Genomic DNA, 21,159 nt, shown 5'->3' with positions numbered 1-21,159 from the left:
CTATGGTTTGGTCACAGAGGTGACAGACTTTCACTGACTGACTGAGATGAGCTTCCACCCAGAGCGATAGACTCTGCTTCCATCTCGACCCACCACTGGGGGTCAGCAGTGTGTCACTGCATCGTTTCCCAGTCGCCATAAAACATCAAGAAGAAGAAGTAGCTCGTCTCCGTCATCAAACAGAGACACACTCCTACATGTGATGTGAAGTTGTTTGTTTCTCAAAGTGTGAAGTGAAGCAGCTCGTCCTCAGCTCCACCATGTGCCAAGTGGAGGAAGACTACCAGGACGGACTGGAGCGCACTGAGGCGCCCAGGTAGGACCCCACGCGCCCATCTGATCCTCTGCTCCGTCCAGATGTGTTGTTATCAGAGTGGAGGGTCGAGGCTCCACCTAGACCTGGACCCGCACTGCAGCCGGTGTCGTACCGGATCACTCAGCAGACACAGTGGACAGCTCGCTGTCAGCTGGGACAGGTTAGGGAGACGCTGGTCGGTCTCTGACCAGATGATGGAGGAGCTGTCATCTGGGATCTGCTGTGGGATCTGGACCAGGTCGACCTGGCTGTGGCCTCACTGTGGGCTCACTTCCTGTAACAGTAGCCTACAATTAGAACAAATCATGAAGAAAGACAAACAAAGAGAGAGAGAAGACCTGTGGAATTAAAAAAGATGTGATGCTCTCTCTCCATCACTGCTGCTCTGTAGCCATGTGTCTCTATGCTGCACTGAACCTGCTCAGTCTAAATGTCAGTACACAAACATGTCATGAAGTGTGAATGCATTTGTTTGTAACATATCACTTTTTTTTCCTATTCATCAGTGTTTCCAAGAAATGTGTCAAATGCAAAGAGGCGAGTGCAGCCGTGGTGATCAGAGCAGGAGACACGTACTGCAGGTGAGACAGCATGTTAGAAATCCATGAGGAGGCAGACTGCAAACAGGCCCACATCTGGATAAAGCACTGCTCTAACTGTACTGATGGTTTAGTTTTAATGTGTGGGACAGTGACGTGCAAAAGTTTGGGCAGTGGGCACCCCTGGTGAAAGTTTCTGTTATTGTGAACAGTTCAGCAAGAGGAAGATGAAATGCTTGCTTAACTGTTCACATTAACAGAAATTCAGGATGCCCAAACTTTAGTCACTGTGTATTGAGAGACCATCCTGATGTTGTCTCCATAGGTTTGGGGTTATTTAGGGGGAGCTGGGCCATTGTTCAATAATAATCATGTTTGTCTGTCTGTGTGTCAGGAGCTGCTTCAAGGAATACTTCATCCACAAGTTCAGAGCCATGTTGGGTAAAAACAGGATCATCTTCCCTGGAGAGAAGGTCAGCTGGTGTTTATCTCCTCACTCACACACCTTATTCTCTGAGTTTGTTACACCTTGCACTTACCTTATGCACTTTATTACCCAAAACAAAACCCTTATGGTCCCCCTACCTGTGGACTACTTCATTATCTACAGTCACTTTGTAAATGACCTATAACTTGTGTCTCACAATGTGTTTTTCATTGTTATTGTTGCCTTTTGTGTTTACTTTTTTAAATTAAGTGTAAATGTTGTATTGTTTTGAACAGTTTTTATGTTATTGGGACTACGGACGGAAACTAGCATCCTGCTATAATCCGTCATATTTACATGTTCTTATGTCCACATTAATGTGCTCTGTCCCATTCAAATAAACAAACAAATGAATAAATGTGTCTGTATTTGTAGCAGCTCCATTAACTGTCTGTGTCCTCTCTGTTGGTAGGTGTTGCTGGCTGTGTCCGGAGGTCCTTCATCCTCTTCCATGCTCGGTCAAGTCCAAGAGGTCTGGTTTTTGTCTCTCAATTTCAATTTCGAAAGACTTTATTTATCCCCATAGGGTAAATAAAAACACATAGGCAGCAGCATTAATATTAAGAGGTGTGGAATAAATAATATAAAACTATGTAGAAAAAAATAATACAAACCAAATGATGATGATCAGTGCAACCATAAGATATATTGTACACAGTACCAGAGATGTTAGTTTATCTGTGTGATCACCACTGAAGCTTGTTTCTGCAGTTCACATGTTTTACTGTCAAAGTCCTGATCACAGTGTTTAGGTGGATTGTTCTGCTGCATGCTGGACCATCTAGAATGGTTTACATGGGAGTAGATAGCTGTGGATACAGTCAGAAAATAAATACTTTTTACATTAACGTCACCATGACCTTTCTTCTTAAAGGGATCGTTCACCCAAAATTCAAATTTCACTCATTATCTACTCACCCTCATGTCGACTAAGAGCTGTGAGAATTTTCAGAGTCCTCAGTGGCTTCTCTGAGTTACAGGGGGGTCCGCGCAGCAGTATTTGTCCATGTAATGGTTGTGAATGGGGCTCACTTTTCTTTGTCCAAAAAGACACACCAGAAAACATCCAAATACCTCCATACTGCTCGTCTGTAATGTCCCTCTTGTATTGAAGCCCCGACATGAGAAAATGTTCCGCCGGTCAGTGCAAATCACGCGAGATTTGCACTGACACAGGAAGAGCAGTGAACCGAGACACTGGGAGCTTCTGCTACAAACAAGCTTAAAATATAGACTTATTTAATTTTAGGTGAACTATCCCTTTAAACCAGTGTTTGTCAACCTTGGGGTTGGGACCTCATGTAGGGTCGTCTGGAATTCAAATGGGGTCGCCTGAAATGTCTAGTAATTGATTTTAAAAAATTACTGACTTTACTTTTAACTAATTATTATATTTTTTTAAATTATGATTTAAAGACACCACACACAATCTTAAACAAATGTTTTCTATACTTTAATTTTCTTGAATATAAATTGAGTTCAAATAAAATGCAGCATATAAAAAATATCTGAGCTGGCGCATCTTGATTGATGGCCGCCAGAAATTTGTGATGTCAAAATGGGGTCACGAGCCAAAAAAGGTTGTGAACCACTGTCTAACACCCTAATATTCCCAAAAGCCTCCACTGATCTACTGTAAGGCCCCATCCACACGAAAACGCGGCTTCACTGAATCCGATCTTTTTCTTAATCGTTTTGAAAAAAATCTCTGTAAACACGGCATCGTTTTCAGAAATATCTGCGTCCACACTGATCCAGTGAAAACGACCCAAAACGCTGTAGTACATCCTCCAGGCGTGTGTGGAGCGGGTGGAGTGTGTGTGTCGCTGTAGCGCTGCCACACACAAACACTTAAGACAGAGAAGAAGACGGGAAGTCCCCGCTGTAATTCAATAGAAGAAGAAGTTCCCCGCTGTATTCAAACTCAAACATGGGATTAAATGTTGACAGGGAGTCGTGTCAGAGTAAATATGATGATCAGTGATGATTAAACAGGCGCGATTCAGCCGCAGCAGCGACCCGACGGCAGTCGGCCGTTGTTGTTGTTACGTTAAGTCCATAGACTGTCAGTGTGCAGCTGCTGCAGCGGTGTGTGTGTGTGTGTGTGTGTGTCTCAGGTTACAGGTAGAGCGGCGGGGGGCATGACATCATCGTTTCTGAAAAAGTCCGTATTGGCCGTCCAGACGGAAACGCTGGGGCGGCGTTTTCAAATTTTCCCACTCTGGGACCCGTTTTCAAAAAATACCGTTTTCACCCCCTGAAAACGCCGGATCCGTGTGGACGCGAGGCCAATCCGATAAAGTATTTATCCGGATTCGAAAAAAACGAATTCGTCTGGACGGGGCCTAAGTGGAAGAATGGATGATTCTCACTAATGGACCAAATGCTGGCCCTGTTTCCTGAATGTTATAATGAAAATGCTGCTTCAAATTCTTGTGTCTATTGCTAATCTGTTGAAATTCTAATGCAGTAACTGGAAACACAGTGCAAATCGGTCTTAGCTTCAGTACAGTGTCATTAATTAAATGGAAAACCTTTCTCTTCCTCAGGGTCTGAGTCAGAATGCTCACAAGAAGCTGAGGTTCTTACCTGGCATCATTTACATCGACGGTAAATTAAATGGAGCTCATTACTCTTCAGCTCAGCGCATTAATTTTCATAACCAGGCCAAAACATTTTCCACTGACTGTATGTGTGTGTGTGATTGTTCCCAGAGGGTGGAGCTGTAGGTCAGTCTGTGGAGGAGAGGCGGAGGACGGGGGCAGAGCTGCAGGCGCTGTTCACAGCTACAGGGTTCCCCTTCCACATGGTGCCTCTGGAACAGGTGAGTCAGCAGTCAGCAGACAGAGACAACCTGGGTTATCAGTCCATCCATCCGTCCAGATGTGGACAAACTGGACATCGTATCTCAGTAATGTTTTGCTGGAATCAAATTTGTCACATAAATTCACATGGACACTAAGACAAAATGATTCGATTTTGGTGGCTAAAGGTCAGTGTGATCACGTAAAACATGATTTTCGGTGTGTATGATATAGTATTAAAGGGATAGTTCAACATTTTGGCAAATTGGCCCATTGCCATAATCCCTATAAGCCGCGTTTCCACTGCAGGAGTTCCTGGTAAAGGGAGGGGGTAGGAACTTCTACAGGAACCGTCCTCTCACTCGGCCCTCTCAGTGGCCGTGTCTCCACTGCAGAGTCGGACCCCGCGGCGACGTCATGAGTTTCGATTGCCGCTTAATCATTGTGCGACAGTTTCGACCGTGACGTCACCCCGGCAGGTCACAAGCACATGATGCACAAAAATCATAACAACGAAGAAGGATGGAAGGAGCTGAGGCGGTAGGCGCGTTTCTAGTTTGTGTGTTTGTGCGCATGGCGGCTGATTCTAATCCTGCTTGAGTTTTTTTATTTTTTTTAATTACTTTCACGGCATTGTTTTGCGGCGTGATGGATCCCCAGTGTGTCGAGGTGCGCTGATATTTTCATTTCGCCGCGATGACTCAAACCCCCTCTGAATCTCCTCGGTGCCGTAGACAGCAATCAATGTCTGCACCTCACCGTCGGCCATTTGTCGTACATCTTCCTGCTGTTTTCTTGTTGTTTACAGCGGTGTCTGCTAGGCTAATGCTCCCCTTCTGCTCCCCCTTTTAAAAATGCTGGTTGTTTTGGTGCTTTCTGGTGGCGTCAGAGCCTGCTCTAGCTTTAGCCAATCAGTGCCGGGTTAACCTCGAGCCCCACCCAGGAGGTTTTCAGGGCCGAACGGAGTACCTACCCTGGAGTAGGTACTCCCCGTAAAAGTTCCTGTAAATGGCCCCGTGGGGGAGGTTCCTGCAGTGGAGACACGCCTATAGTCTTTGGAGTAGGTACATTACCTTTAATTGTCGGTGCAAGCTATTTTTAGAACGGCGGAGCAGAGCCGTGAGCTGCTCAGAGCTACGCTACGGAGGCTAACGGGATTTCTTGATTTCCCTCATCAAACTCATCAAATACACAATCCAACAACTCCAAAACGCTCTGGTGGACAAGTTGTGACCTGCACATTCACCACGCTATGAGATAATAACAGAACGTTATGAAACGAGTTGTTTTCGAGGCAAATGCAGAGACTGCTTGCCGACGGGAACGCTCATCAGCGGTTATGCATGAATTTACCTTTTTGGAGTGTTTTGGAGTTGTTGGATTGTGTATTTGATGAGTTTGATGAGGGAAATCAAGAAATCCCGTTAGCCTCCGTAGCGTAGCTCTGAGCAGCTCACGGCTCTGCTCCGCCGTTCTAAAAATAGCTTGCACCAACAATTAAAGTTAACAAACCTACTCCTAAAACTCTAGGGATTATGGCAATGGGCCAATTTGCCAAAATGTTGAACTATGCCTTTAAATAGAAATATCTCTAGAACTCCTCAAGGAAATTCCATCATTAAGCGGAAACATTCATTAGTACGTTAGGACAAGTTAATTACACAAAAGTCAAGGGCAGTGTGACCTCACAAAACACTTGATAACTCTTGATAAACAAGAATACAGTCAGAAAATAGTCTGAGTGGAGCAGATATACGACCATGAGGAGCTGATTCTAGTTTTTATTCTTTTTTTAAAAGTATTTTTTGGGGGGCTTTTTTGCCTTTTAAAGGGACAACGAGGAGTTTTGGAAAAGCGAAGTGTTTTCACACTACATTTATGAGCCTCCGCGCACCGTAGAATTCTTTGACCGGCGCAAGACAGACTCATGTTTTCATTCATCAAGAATTAAAGTCAGAGGTTGGAAGACGATCACATACCGTCGTAGTTCGCCGCGAAACCGAAAGTAAATTTCTGCCACCACTAATAATAACAAAATAACGATAGAGGCAAAATGATATATTTGTCGAAAATGGGCCCATTAACAAGTGTGGGTAGCGGAGATTCATCCACATTAATATGAGACTTTTTTATTGTCGCAGAATTTTTCGTTCTGCCGATGGAGAAACTCCTCGTTGTCCCTTTAATGTACAGGACAGTCGAGAGAGAGACAGGAAATGGGAGGCAGAGAGAGGGGGAATGACACACAAGATAGGACCGCTCGGTGTGGGATTCGAACCGGGGTCGCCTACAGAGAGGACTGTAGCCTCAATACATGGGGCAGGTGCTCTACCAACTGAGCTAAACACCGCCCCTAGTTTTTATTCTTAAATGTGTCTCCAACCTCCTCTCAGGTTCTGGATCTTCCCAGTTCAGTTGTGGTGACGGTGCCGGCGCCGGCAGCCTCGGTGCAGCCAGCCGGCGCCTACAAAGCAGCGGTGGATCAGTTCATCCAGAGCGACAGCAGCAGCAGCAGCAGCAGCTCCTCTCTGACGCCACAGGACCAGGAGCAGGACCAGGAGCAGACGGCGCCGCCGGAGGTTCAGGAGTCCAACACGCAGCTGCTGCAGCAGCTGATGGACTCGGCCAAGACCCTGACGGCCAGACAGGACCTGCTGAGCACACTCAGGTCAGGCAGGATAAAATCACAGCAGCTTTACACTCTGCTCTCCTGAAATCAAACCACAAGATCAGATACAGAGGAGGCGAAGAGAGATTAAGATTAAGATTAAGATTAAGATTAAGATTAAGATGGGCCTTTATCGTCTCCTAGAGTGGAGGAATTGCTCTTGGGCAATTGAGAGATTAAGACACAGATACAGACAATAAACAGATATTTGCCGCTACACACAATAAAAAACATACAGTATAGCCAACACACAAATACATCAAATGGGATGCCCCCTACTACACCACTCACATCCCCGACCACACACACCTCATCCCTTTGCTGTTCCACCCACACATACAGTACAAATGCACACCAACCCATTCATGAGATCCCTCCTCACTCACACACCTCTACTCACACAGCCACACACACAGTAACATTCCCCAGTAGTAGTATTCCCCATTCAAATAAAAAAAGCACTACATTACACACTGCACTAATAGAATTTCTGGCGACCCAGAAATGTGTGATTTGACATCAATTAAGATGCGCCAGATATTTTAATATGCTGCATTTTATTTGAACTTGATTTATATTAGAGAAAGTGAGAATACAGTTGTTTAAGATTGTGTGTGGTGTTTTAAATTATAATTTAAAAAATATATAATAATTTGTGAAAAAATACATATTTACCAGTAATTTTTTTAAATCAATTACTACACATTTCAGGTGACCCCATTTCAATTCCAGGCGACCCCACTTGGGGCCCCAATCCCAAGGTTGACAGACACTGGTGTAAGAAGAAACTTCATGGGGACGTTAATGTAAAGTGTTTATTTTCTGAGAATACAGTTGTTTAAGATTGTGTGTGTGGTGTTTTTAAGTATAATTTTAAAAGAATAATCATTTGTAAAAAAAATATATATTTTATCAATAATTTTTTTAAAATCAATTACTAGACATTTCAGGCGACCCCATTTGAATTCTTGGCGACCCCACATGGGGTCCCAACCCCAAGGTTGAAAAACACTGGCTTACGCCATCAGTGATAGTGATAATCAATAAATACACCCCCACCACCACCAAACAAACAAAAACACTGCCACACACTGCTGCTGCCGCTGTGGCTTCACCTCTGACTGTGAAGTGAGTGGATGTAGATAAAGAGAGAAGAGTGGTAGAGCTGCAGGGAAAATGTCCCATTGATGTTCAGCTTTCAGATTTATTCTCACTGTGTGTCTCTCCACAGGCATCATCTGCTGGTGCACACAGCTCGCACTGAGGGATACAGCAAAGTGATGCTGGGAGACAACTGCACCAGAGTGGCTGTGAAGCTGCTGACCAGCATCTCACTGGGCAGAGGAGCACAGCTGGCCCAGGACACGGTGTGTGTGTGTGTGTGTGTGTGTGTGTGTGTGTGTCTACTCTGCACAGATGAACAAGACAGATAAACACAACATTTCATTTACTTTTGTGTGTGTGTGTTTGTGTGTTTTCCAACAGGGTTTCTCAGACTCCAGGTACGGTGACATCATACTAGTGCGACCAATGAGGGACTACTCAGCCAAGGAAATAGGCTACTACAACCACATGTTCAGAGTTCCCTCTGTTTTCATCCCAGGCCTGGACACTAAGGTGAGATCGGCAGGGATTCATGATTGTTTGATTGTTGTTACCATGACAACTGGGCACTCGTATCAGAAGATGAACATGTTCCCAGGCACCAATACTTAATACATTTGGGAAACAAGTTAGTCTATACACCATACTCACTCTGTTACTGCATCAGTCCGCTCATATTACACTTATTTTTGAATGGAAAGCAGCTGCAGATCAACATGTGTCATGTCACTACAAACAGGAAACACAAATGTACAGTATACAAGCATACAGACATGTTCAAATAAAGATATAAACATACATATACCAAGACTGTAACTAAGAAATAAATAACAGAATAACAATATATTCACATACATACGTACATAAAACTCCAAGCATCAGACAAAATGTCAATGTGTGTGTGTGTGTGTGTGTGTGTTCCACAGACAACAGATAAAGCCAGTATCCAGCGTCTGACGGAGAGCTTCGTCACCAACCTGCAGGCGGACTTCCCCTCCACCGTCAGCACCATCTACAGGTCAGTGGCACCGTCTACACACCGTCTACACACCTCCACCTCCAGCTCTCCTTCACTGCATAGAATGGACGTTGGAGGTTACAGAAACAGAGTGTGTACCGTGTTTGGGAAGCATGATCTGATCCCAGAGCTGCTGTGTGTCCTGTAGGACCAGCGAGAAGCTGCAGACAGCCTGCAAGAACTCCTCCACAGCCCAGCAGGCCGACAGGTGTCTGCTGTGTCTGTGTGCCCTGGACACTGCTGTTGGTGAGTGCTGAGGAAACACTCCCTCTCTCTCTATACACACACATGTAGAGCTCTAGGGCTCTGACAGGTGAACGTTAGTCCACTAGGAGCTTCAGTTGGAGAGCACAGAGGTCAGGACAGACAGACAGGCTTTAAACACAGCAAAAGGCTCAATAATGTGATCCCAGTGTCAAGTGGTGTAACTGGTATTTTTCATAAAAATCTGACTGTATGCAGGAAAATAAAGTAGCTCAGTGGGTTGAGCAGTCAGCCCCTACGGAGGAGGATTAGGATTCATCTCAGAATTCTGACTTTAATCTCAGAATTTTTTTTTACCCCCCAAAAAAGTCAGAATTCTGAGAAAAGTCAGAACTCACTTTTTTTCCCACAGTGGCCCTAATCCTCTTCCGTACACCCCATATACAGAGGCAAAAGTCCTCACTGTAACCAGCCCCGGTTCGAATCCACCAGTGTGCTCTTTGCTGTGTGTCATTCTCCCTCTCTCTGCCTCCCCATTTCCTGTCTATCCCTACTGCCCCCCCCCCCCCCCCCCCCCCCAAATAAAAAAAATAAATTAAAATTAAAAAAAGTTGAATAAATGTAATTCACTTTACTGATTCTTGACAAATTTGACATCATTTGTTGCATTATCTAGGAAAGAAGCTGTAGTTGTAGGATAGGTCCTGCTCAGTGTTGACAAAATGCATCAACATTTTAATAGCCTACAGAAATGGAGAAACAAAAATCTATTTCAATTAATTGTTTTCAGAAGAAAGTATATTTCTCTAAGTATACTTAAATCCACTGTAGGTGGATCAAATATTTCATATTCATCATTTAAGTCTTACTTAAAAACTCTTCAAAAAAGGGTTTTAAATGGCATCAAACCAACATGAATACAAAATATACACTGTAACAAATCTGATGCTTTTAAAACAGTTTTAAAGATATTCTTACCATCCCTCATTCCTGACTGACCCAATAATCAAACTCTAACACTATATCTAAACGTCTCTTCCTTTGTCTCTGTCTCTTCGGTCAGAGAACGCCTCAGCCTTTCAGTCCACGCTGACCTCAGAGCAGCTCTCCCAGAAGAAATCTTCAGGAGCCACCAGGACTGAGACTCCGAGACCAAACCCAGGTACAGTCCACGTTTCTCCTCCAGTCCAGAATACAGATCAGTATCTTTTATGACAGTATGCCAGTCTGGTGGTATTTGTGTGAGGGCAGCGAGCCTCTGCAGGGGGCCGTTTCAACACTCACCTCTTCATAAAACCTTTTTCCACTGTTTGTATTAAAGCTGCAGTGGAGCGCGGACCGGCTGCTCCCGCGGGACAGTGCTGCTCCTCTGGAGGAGCAGAGGACTGTGGGAGAGCAGAGCGAGGAGGAGGAGGCTGCTGCTCGGCTGCCAAGTGAGTGCTGAGGGATTTATGTCTCTTAATTTGGTCCGTGATTAATCTGTGGTAATGAGGGACTCACACAGACACAACACAGACACTGTGTTGTCAACAAGCTAATTCCAAACACGTGGGTTTTAAACAGGACGGGGGCTCAGCTGCCTTTTTGACCCCCCGTGTAAGATGATCACCTCATTTAGCAGCAGACGTCACTGATGATCACAACTGTTGAAGGACAATGAGAATCCATGATGATTTATTGATGATTGTCCTCAGTCATCTTTGAGTTTAACTGAAGATATCATAGACTTTTTTAGGTTTAAAGCCCCAGTTTGTAACTTATTTGTCTTTTTATTAGCAAAAATCAAATATGTCTTTCATAAATATGTATTTCACTGAAGATGAATCACAGCTGCATACAAATGAAAGCTTTCTGGTACCTTAGAATGAGTTGTTACAAGTCGTTACAAATACATAAGTGGGCGACGCACCGAACCGAGGCGGCCATGTTGCATCGCCATTTTTTAGGTTGAGTGGCAGCGTGACCGTAGGTAACCATAGAAACTCAGCGGAGCTGTCGGCTCGGGGAGAAAGTTTTCCAGGTAGCGCCTGTATTGTTTTGCCTCGTGCTGGTGGACCACTTGTTTATCCTGTTACATGCAGCGTCTGTTGTCTGTCTGACGTCTGCCCCATTTCACCTGAATGCAACATCAAGAATACGTTCAGATATGCAACCGCACCGCTAGATGGGGGAATTCCTACAGATTATACCTTTAACAGCAAACACAGTGTTTTTGCAACAGATAAGATAACCTGATTCATTGACCAGATAAATCACACATGTCAAACTCAAGGCCCAGCAATATAATTTGATGTGGCCCGTGAGAAAAATGTCAAACTAAAGGCCCGCTGGGATAGCGCTTACACTACTCGCACTGTAAATCCCATAGTACACTGCAAAAGCTACCATACAGTCATGACCAAGAAATAGATGAAAGCGCCAAATCTCCCGCTGTGTTGACAAGAACACAACACAGAAGTCGTCTCACTGATCACACCTCCACTCAGCTCAGGACCAAACCCAAAAAACACCAGAGTATCTGGCCTGGACCAAATGATATAGGAGAGAAAACTAGGCTAAATGTATATGTTTTGTTCTGTTTTCTTTTTTTTGGTCTTTACACCCTTTTCTGAAATCATCCCGTCCGGGACGTCTGGGTTTTTTAAAAGAATTTGAGAAAATTCCATACATGTAATGTACTTGAATTGACTGGCACTTTGCACAGGATACTACGTTACTTTGTTGTTGTGTGCAAACGTCGGAGCAGCTTTGCCTCTCATTACAAAATGCTGAAGTGTGTGTCTGCCCCAGTAGCTGGCCTCTGGTAGAGAACCGGACCACTAAGGTCCTCGCTGCAGCTGCCCAGGTTCGAGCCCGGGCCGGGCCTGAGTGTAGCCATACAGACCAATTACAGAAAAAAGTCCTCACTTACCATCACGGTTGGGACAAATTTGTTATTGGCTGATTTTCTACAAATACATTCCAGAGGATTTATTTTATTTTTGTACCATTGAGACTTGTTAAAGAGAGATTGTTGTAGGCATCATAAAGCACGTTGAATAACCTCTGAGAAGCCTCTGAACTGGTGTCTTTGGTTATAGAGAGATATTATTTTGTCGTATAAGTGAATTTTCTATCCATACAGATGAGGCATACTTTAAATAAATTGAAGTTATAAGGCATCTTTGTGTAAACTTTAAGAATTATTTAAAGGGATCGTTCACCCAAAATTCAAATTTCACTCATTATCTACTCAACCTCATGTGGACTAAGAGCTGTGAGAATTTTCAGAGTCCTCCGTTCCTTCTCTGAGTTACGGGGGGGTCCTCGCAGCAGTATTTGTCCATATAATGGTTGTGAATGGATACCACTTTTCTTCGTCCAAAAAGACACACTAAAAAACATCCAAATACCTCCGTACTGCTCGTCTGTAATGTCCCTCTTGTATCGAAGCCCCGACATGAGAAATTGTTCGGAAAAAATTAAATAAGTCTATATTTTAAGCTTCTTTGTAACGGAAGCTCCCAGTGTCTCAGTTCACTGCTCTTCCTGTGTGCACTGACCGGCGGAACAATTTCTCATGTCGGGGCTTCAATACAAGAGGGACATTACAGACGAGCAGTATGGAGGTATTTGGATGTTTTTCAGTGTGTCTTTTTGGACGAAGAAAAGTGGTATCCATTCACGACCATTATATGGACAAATACTGCTGCGAGGACCCCCCCGTAACTCAGAGAAGGAACGGAGGACTCTGAAAATTCTCACAGCTCTTAGTCGACATGAGGGTGAGTAGATAATGAGTGAAATTTGAATTTTATTTTTGAACTATCCCTTTAAGTATCTGGAGGCGGACCCAAGTGTCCTCTTCTTTTGGAAATCAAAATACGGTCAACCTGCAGTAACGTAACCAGTGTTTCCTGTTCTGTTGTTGTCCCAGGGAGCCAGAGAGCAGCGAGCTGAAGAGGCTGCTGTGTTACAGCTGTCAGCTGACCATCAGAGACATGGTGAGTGGAAAACACAGGAACATCCTCAATTCTAAACTTTTGCAAAATCCCGTCTATATAAAACTGGATAAGATTAGTCCCAATCTCCTGCATGTTTTCACATTTTTCAAGTGAGAAGCAACAGATGTGACATTACAGGCCTGTCTGAGCTGCTTTGTGTTTTCCTCCTAGTCGTCAGTGGAGCGTCTCCCTCAGTACATCCTGTCAGAGGCTCAGAGGAGGCACAGGAGGTGAGGAGTCTGTTTGCTTCATTGATGATCTTGTAACCTCTTCATCTGACAGCATCACCAAACACATCGGTGCTCAACAGACTGAGCTGTGATGTCAGCTGTGCTCACCTGCAAGACGCTCCATCGCTCAGAGAGAGAAGAGACGGAATATCTCTTTTATTTCTTGTGTTGTGTTGTGTTTTGCAGGTCACAGATGAGGGAGGAGATCAGTGAGTTCCTGCTGGAAGATGGTGATGAAGGCAGTTAGAGGGCGGAGCCTCTTCACCTCCAGCTCTCCACCCTGTACATTAGATATTATATTTCAACAAATATACATAGGTATTTTTACACAAGCAGCCACAAATCATCTGTACAACAACCAGTGGGTGAGAACGAGACTAACTCAAAACAGTTTGGAGTTCTCAGCCACAGCACAGGGATTCAAAATATCACTGACAAGATTTCACAACTTTGGAAAGTTAGCACAGCAACAACCACTTTCATTTCTTTTTATAAGAACAATCGCAAGATAAACAGTCAGACTACAGTGTTCATGTTACTCCCACTCCCAACTGTCGGTTGAACATAGAAAATATCTTCCATGTTAATGTTATTCATCATCCTGTCAGTGTGGAATTCAGTGGCTGGTGAAACCTGAAGTATGGAGAACTGATAACATATATTGGTGAGATTTTGTATTTGTAATAGTTGTTATAAATAAAGTTTTTATTTAAAGCTGCATTCAAGTCTTTAAAATGTTGTGCTGAATAACTTATTATTTTCCTCAGTGGCAAAGTCATGACTTAAAGCAGAAGTAAGCGATCCGGTCGTTTTGGCTAATGCTGCGTTCCAGGCAGGCTTTTGAAACCGTAAATTACAGCTTCAAGTCACGACTTACGACTTTGTAGCGTTCCAGGCAACCCACTCGTGTTTTTCCGACCTGTTTTACCTGTGAAAGTCACTATAACGGCCACTCGTAACTTCTGACCCGTGAACTCGTACCAGATCAACTGGTACGACTTCACAGGTCGGAAAAACACGAGTTACGAGTTGCCTTGAACGCACCATAACGTCTTGTCAGCCGATGGAGTTATCAGCCCCCGCCCTCGTCATGGATCTATTGGTCCTCGTCCCTACGTCACCACATTCAGGCGCATCCCTGGGCTGCACACACAGCCCTTCATGCCGTTCTCTCTCCTCATTGGATAAAACTTGTAGGATACGAGAAAAGTTTTCTCCTCGACTGACAGACCCGTGTTTCGGTCCAAACACTCTTTGTAAGTGAATCGCTTACTTCTGCTTTAACTCTGAACATGCAGGCAGATGCTAACCCAAGCACAGCTCAGTGGTTCAAACAATATATTTATATAGTAACATATTGGCTTTTACTCACACTGAAGAACCCTTACACTGTATTAGTGCCATACAAATAAAACTGTATCTCCCTAGGACCACTAACTTCTCTGATCCTGGTTATCAACTGGCTCAGTTTACTCTTTCAGCTATGAACACTTTAAATGGAAGCGTGAATGTTATTAGGCCTGTCAACATTAAGTGTTGGGTGACTGAGAATGTAATGCTGAGGCTCACGGGGAAATAAGGTTGTTATTGAAAGTGATTGAAGTAGAATAAATACATTTAATAGAAAGTTAAGTTAGCATGTTCCTCAGAAAAGTGGAAGTAGTTCAACCTGAAAGATGGAGTGTGTGAGTGACGTCTGAGCTCATGTGTCAACTGTTGAGAGCTCAACTATTATGACTGATTATTTCATTATATGAAAGTCATAATTACTATTAAAATATATATATAAAGACATGAAATATTTCAGTCTGAGTGCAATGTATATATATATATATATATATATATATATATAAGAGTTTCACTGTTTGAATTGAACTACTGAAATAAATGAGCTTTTCCATATTGTTCTAATTCATTGAGATGAGTACATCTGTACATAACGCTAGGTCCATTTAAAAACACTCATTTTACAAAACATGACTGAAAGAGTGTACAGTGAACTCTAAGGTATTCTTCATATACTTCAGGGATGGACAAACTAATATCATTTGATGACATTGTTTCACTGAAGCATGATTCAACTGTTTGACAAAGTATTTTAATTGTAGATCACAAACCTACAGTATAGCACCTGCAGTCAGTCATTTGAATATGGAATGAAATCCATGTAGACTAATGTTCAGAACTAAACAATGTATGTACCATGTCCTGATCTATCATTATGGAGCCCTCTATCGTTAAAAACCCAGATGTCCCAACATGACATGTACTCTTTAACCCATTAACCACTTTGGAAACACATTTCTCAGTCTGACATGCTTCATCAGGCAAGAAAAAGGGATATAAAAAAAAAGTTTCCTAATCACAGAAAGTGCAGTTTTATTGAAAAGACATTGTTGAGAGACAAACGTTACTAAAGGCCTACAACAATATTCACACACAAGTATTTACAGAATGAGAATTCACAATGGGTATGACTGTTGTTTGTATGTTTAGTCAGTTATGTGTTATTAGATGTTGTTGATGCTGGCAGAGGGCAGGGTAGACTTGTCCAGGTCATCGAAGTATGGGTGGATCATGGCTTCCCGTGCCGAGATCCTCTTGGGAGGATTGTAGATCAATGTTTTCTATGGCAGAGAATAGCCAGTTTAATGTACATCAACATTATGTGATCAGTCTATAGTTTATTCTAGTATAGTATAGTCAGTTTATAGTAGTCAAATGGAGTACTCCCTTACATAAATTACCAACAATTTGTCAACAGAAATAAACAACCCCAGCATTTAGTTGTTAACACTATGGCTAGAATAGGAAGGAACTGCACCAGGCTATGTGATATTTATGATGCAGACACATACGATTTCTAGTTGAGGTACATGTTTGTTACTTCACAGATGTAAAGTTGAAGACATAAAGTAGTCCTTACTGCCAGGAGGTCCAGGCCATTCTTATCCAGGTTCTTCACCATTGATGACAGGTTCCCAGACTTCCATTTGGGGAAAGTGTTTTTGTAGTCAGGGAGGCTCTCTACCTCCGGCCACACATCGTTGTTGGGGGTTCCCAGAGTCCTGGAAAGTAAAAGACAGAGGGATTCAAACATGGTCCTACAGGAACCTCATGAGGAAAAGCCACATCTTGACCACAGCACAACACTGGAGCAACCTGGACCTGCTCCTGTTGACACCAAGGGGGCAGTTGTCGGTCTGAGAAGTGAAGCTCACTTCCGCGTTCAAAAACTGCAATCCCCCCGGCTTCCTCTGGGGGCTGGTACCGGAAGGGAGCATTCTCCATAGACCCCCATGTTAAAATAGCCTACTTTACGTCCTCAGTAAACATGTTAAAAGCCTGGTACCATTACGTTTTTTGGTCTCAACCGATAGTTTCTACCCCTGCACACACTCTGAGGGGGGTGAATTTTATTTTTTTTAACTCTACCGTTTTACTGTTATTAGGTTAAAATTCTGGCCAATTAGGGCGCGGAAACGTTGAGTGACAGGTCCGGAGACCGCTGCTTCGAGGCCAATGGGCGGGTTCTCGGCCGGCTAACGGCCGCACCGCTCCAAATATGGCAAGTAGAATCCAACATGGCGCGGTTCAAACCCCCGTAGTAGCGGCACAAAACAGACTCACCAAAACCAATGGGTGACGTCACGGACGCTACGTCCATTCTTTTTACAGTCTATGGTTGACACCCAGCTGGTTTAACTTGTGAACCATTGTGTTCACACAATGCCATCATCTTTAATATTAGGATGATGGACAGACTTTATTTGATCTGAAATGTGTTGCCTGTAAATATTTTGTGGCAGATGTGGAAACTGAAAACAAAATGAATGACTTACTGTTGACCTCAATGACTTTACATCTCTTAACTCACAACTAACAGAGGTTTAACTGAACAGGTGTCGGTGTGGTCTGATGCCTCTACCTGAAGATCCTGAACAGCTGGTCGATCTCTGAGTCTCCGTGGAACAGAGGCTTCTTGGTGGCGAGCTCAGCAAAGATGGTTCCGGTGCTCCACACGTCCACGGGGGTGGAATACCGGGGTGAGCCCAGCAGGACCTCTGGAGCCCGGTACCACAGAGTTACAACCTGAGAACACACACACAGGTTGTCATTTTAAAGGCTTTCTGTTTGTTGATGTCTCCTTGTGTGGTGGTGTGTGGGTGGAGTCTCACCTCGTGGGTGTACACCCTGACAGGGACACCGAAGGCCCGGGCCAGGCCAAAGTCTGCCAGTTTGATAACTCCCTTGTTGTCAATCAGGAGGTTCTGGGGTTTCAGGTCCCGGTGGAGGACTCGACGACAGTGACAGAAATAAATGCCCTCCAAGATCTGGTACAGGTAGCTCTGGAAGACAGACACATGGTTAGAGTTGTGAGATGGAGTAGACCAGCCAAGAAGAATAGCAGATTAATCTGAAGAGCAGCAACAGTTTTACATCAATTATATTTTAAGGTGGCTTGTTACAAAACAATGGCTGCCAGTTGTTAGCAGAAGAGCATGTGAGGAGGAAATGCACAAGTTCTACAGTTATCATACTGATATGAAGCAGCAAAGCAAAAATAATGTTACAACTTAGGTGGACTGCACAGAGCATTTATTCATTCACAAACACACCTTGACCAGCATGGGCTCCATGTACTGGCCAGAGGGGATAGAGTCCAGGTACTTCTTCAGGTCCATGGACAGGAACTCGAAGATGAGGTAGAGACGAGACTCCTGCATCAGGACATCAAGGAGTCTGGGATACACACACACACACACTGGCTTAGTTCAAACTGTAATTCATTGCTTCCCTGCACTCTGGCTCTTTCAGGGTTCCTACACATTTCATACTTTTTCCAGACCATTCTGTGAAAAAATTTAAATAATTTGTGACATTTAATTAAATAGATGTGTATCATGTAAATAAAATTGTGTAATTAATTTGATTTATTCTGAATTCATATGCCATTCTGTCATCAAACTGTAGGTACAATAGTGCAAACAAAATAATTAACCCAAACAACTTCAGATAAGACCAAACCCAGACATGTATTAAGATAAATATATTTCTATACAATAGTTTCCATTTTCCATACATTTCCAGACCTGGAAATGTATAAAATCCATTCTTTTCCATACTTGCGTAGGAACCCTGCTCTTATAATACTGCAATGTGAATGATTTGGCTGCAACACGGTGTGTGAGGTGATCAAATATGGATATGTGCAAAATCTAGGTGACAGAGGATGCTGCCCTGTTTGTTAAAATGGGTTATACAGATAAACTTGCCTTGCCTTCCTCTCTTCATTAAGCTGTATCTTCAAATAGAGGGAGTAATGTCGGTTCAGCTTCCCCATATTCATGTTTTCCCTGACACAACCCCGGTTAGCACACAGATAGGTGTAATGGTGATGGCTCAAATATGAAGCACTGTCAGCCAATCAAAATACTGAGAACTGATTCTACTCCTCTTCCTCATGCTGTTGGCATCGTACTACTCTACATGTTCATTAACTGTCTCTGTTTTATCACATCAGGTGTTGTGGTCACCTCATTCAAACTGGATTTGGAACGTTTACAGCTCACAGTGTCATGGTGAGATTATTTTTGAGATGCATAGATTTTTTTTTTTAAAAAGGGGGGAAAAAGGTGTGGATGGGATGGAGTGCTACTGTCAGTCATACTGGTCTATGCTAAGTGATATGTGACAGCAGTGGCAGACCATCAGCCAGTTTTGAACTTTGGCGCTGATTTTATTTTGATTCCCGTTTCACTGGGATGTAATGCAACAGCTGTTTTCCAGATACCATTAACTTTTTATAGACTGGAAACTCGTTTGACTTTTAGGATCCCGTAACCTGACGGTTCACAGGCCGTTGTGTGATCAGTCTGCTGCGTACAAAGTGGGCGTACCGTACAACGTTGGGATGCTTCAGCTCTTGAAGCAAACAGACCTCCCTCACAGCGGTGCTGGGAACACCCTCCTCCTCACTCTCCAGGCGGATCTTCTTCATGGCCACAACCTGCCCTGTGACCTTGTGTCTGCCCTTATACACCACCCCATAGGTACCTGGAAAAGAGTTACCAATGAAGGTCTGATCAAATGAAGCAGAGTCACACGGGCACTACAAAAACATTACCGCCATGATATTGTTGATGATTTAATAATATTATTGTTTAATAATAAACAAATATCCGTATACATACAGATATGCACTGTTACATTTTTCATTCTTCTTTTTTATTGGTTGACATTGGACTATTGTATTATATTTTTTTTAAATCTACTACCACCTTCTCTTGTTTTTAAATATTATTCCTTATATTCTTGTATCTTTATGTTATGCAAATGACCAAAGGTGCGTAAGAATTATACTGTAATTACTTGTAATTAATTATATGTGACAAATAAAGTTGAAACATCTCTAAGGGCAATGAAGGGTGCTGAGTTGTCAGTGTAATTTTACTTCCATAATTTCAGCAGCACTTTCTTGAACAATTTAGATAATTACAGAGGAAACATTAGACCAACCTTCTCCAATTTTCTCTATCTTCAGGTAGTCTTCCATTATGCCTGAAAGAAAAATGAAAAACAATTTGTTACTGCCTCATTTCATCTCACAGTTTTACTCACTCTTAGCTTTACTTAATACGCCTTCTTCTATTCAAACTCCCATCTTTTCTTATGTCCTTTCATCATGTATCCCTCTTTATTTATTTCATCTAAGTCAAATTAAAATGCAGGATGCAGTTAATTATTAACTGCATCCTGCATTTTAATGTGACTCCTCCTGTCTGTTGTTGGGGTCTTGCAGTGCCTGTGTTGCTGTTTTGGGGCGGTCCATCTCCTATGGTCTGTGACATTTGCATGTGACTTCTCTTCTGTGGTCTGTGTTGCTTTTGTCAAGCACTTTGTGGTGCTATATAATTAAGTTATGAGTATTATTATGTCAATAACTATTGTCATCACTTCGCAACAACTTCAGCTGATGCATGCATCCTTCAGTTACATACCAGCCCTTATCAGTGGTAGGGACTTTGACTGCTGTTGACACTGGGTTAATGCAATTATTTTTACTGACAGCGTTAACTGTGGCACTAACATTAAACAAAGCCGAGGGTCTGAAGCATAGACTGTATAGACTTCCAGGGTCGACTAATCGACAATTTGAATCAGACACGGCGTGTTAAAGTGTAACAAACAACACAGTTTACAACGGAGATTCGTGGCTTCCCCCCCTTTCTTTTACCTTACCCACAGAGCCTCCGTTATATAAACTAGAGTCGTCCTGTGGCCTGGACAATGCTGTAACGTTATTGAAGTTACACTTTTCTGCCGTTTACTGGCGTTAGCTATTTATTAACTGCTCACTTATGTTGCTGTTGAGACGGTCATTACGTAAACAGTTTACTGTTAACGTTTACCGTTTTCTTCGGGCTATGTGAAAAAAAAAGTCACCAACGTTAGCTTAGCCGCTGCTACATCGTCGAACTTACCTTCTATCTACTTTCCAGAGGAAGTTGTGACCTACTTCGGCCCAGGTTCTTTCTTTCCAAGTCTTCAACTAGCTCGGTCGTTCGGGGTCCGTTTTGTAAAGATGTATAAAATAGTATAATAATAATTACCTGACTGGGCCTCGCTTGCTGCGGTGTGTACTCGCTCTCTGTACTGACTGCCGCTGGAATACCCTCACACTCGTTTGAATCCACCGCAGTTCTGCAGCCGTTCAAAAGTGGCCAATGAGCTCGGGCTGTCGATTTCAAAACCGCCAATCAGAAAGGAGGGTGCTGTCACGTGGGCAGAGCGGGAGAGAACGCG

General features: G+C 43.2%; 2 protein-coding genes across 4 annotated transcripts; one reads left to right on the top strand and one right to left on the bottom strand.

The window, feature by feature from the left end:
• The first annotated feature begins 173 nt into the window (after nt 1-173).
• On the top strand, nt 174-17,307 carry ctu2 (cytosolic thiouridylase subunit 2 homolog (S. pombe)). 2 transcript variants are annotated; one of them, XR_014595967.1, is made up of 17 exons: nt 174-316; nt 823-897; nt 1,250-1,328; nt 1,755-1,814; nt 3,892-3,952; nt 4,057-4,166; nt 6,540-6,814; nt 8,046-8,181; nt 8,300-8,431; nt 8,845-8,936; nt 9,085-9,182; nt 10,204-10,302; nt 10,462-10,573; nt 13,057-13,123; nt 13,295-13,353; nt 13,540-13,671; nt 17,256-17,307. XR_014595967.1 is itself a non-coding variant. In XM_083987983.1 (16 exons), exons 1-16 carry the CDS (start codon nt 261-263, stop codon nt 13,598-13,600), a joined length of 1,572 nt encoding a protein of 523 aa, XP_083844109.1. In that variant the 5' UTR covers nt 174-260; the 3' UTR covers nt 13,601-13,991. The 2 variants fall into 2 exon arrangements, 1 of the variants encoding a protein (XP_083844109.1); XM_083987983.1 differs by lacking the exon at nt 17,256-17,307 and having other exon boundaries at nt 13,540-13,991.
• cdk1 (cyclin dependent kinase 1) lies at nt 15,728-21,024 on the bottom strand. Of its 2 annotated transcripts, none has more exons than XM_083987991.1 (8): nt 20,967-21,024; nt 19,873-19,914; nt 19,254-19,410; nt 17,973-18,096; nt 17,532-17,702; nt 17,282-17,445; nt 16,280-16,421; nt 15,728-15,980 (listed from the first exon to the last, which is right to left on the bottom strand). In XM_083987991.1, the coding sequence occupies exons 2-8, from the start codon at nt 19,907-19,909 to the stop codon at nt 15,864-15,866; spliced, it is 912 nt and encodes a 303-aa protein (XP_083844117.1). In that variant the 5' UTR covers nt 19,910-19,914; nt 20,967-21,024; the 3' UTR covers nt 15,728-15,863. The 2 variants fall into 2 exon arrangements, with proteins under 2 accessions (XP_083844117.1, XP_083844118.1); XM_083987992.1 differs by having other exon boundaries at nt 20,838-21,009.
• Between the last annotated feature and the right edge of the window lie 135 nt (nt 21,025-21,159).

This window comes from Trachurus trachurus (assembly GCF_905171665.1).
Source record: "Trachurus trachurus genome assembly, chromosome: 15".
NCBI lineage: Eukaryota > Metazoa > Chordata > Actinopteri > Carangiformes > Carangidae > Trachurus > Trachurus trachurus.
Note: the sequence above shows the minus strand (reverse complement) of the source record. Positions and strands in the feature narration are given on the sequence as shown.

Coding starts and splice junctions, on each gene's coding strand:
- ctu2 (XM_083987983.1), top strand. CDS start 261: ATGTGCCAAGTGGAGGAAGACTACCAGGACGGACTGGAGCGCACTGAG. Junction 4,167..6,539: donor ACATGGTGCCTCTGGAACAG/GTGAGTCAGCAG, acceptor ACCTCCTCTCAG/GTTCTGGATCTTCCCAGTTC. Junction 6,815..8,045: donor GACCTGCTGAGCACACTCAG/GTCAGGCAGGAT, acceptor GTCTCTCCACAG/GCATCATCTGCTGGTGCACA.
- cdk1 (XM_083987991.1), bottom strand. CDS start 19,909: ATGGAAGACTACCTGAAGATAGAGAAAATTGGAGAAG. Junction 17,446..17,531: donor TCAGGGTGTACACCCACGAG/GTGAGACTCCAC, acceptor GTGTGTTCTCAG/GTTGTAACTCTGTGGTACCG. Junction 15,981..16,279: donor ATGGCCTGGACCTCCTGGCA/GTAAGGACTACT, acceptor TCTCTGCCATAG/AAAACATTGATCTACAATCC.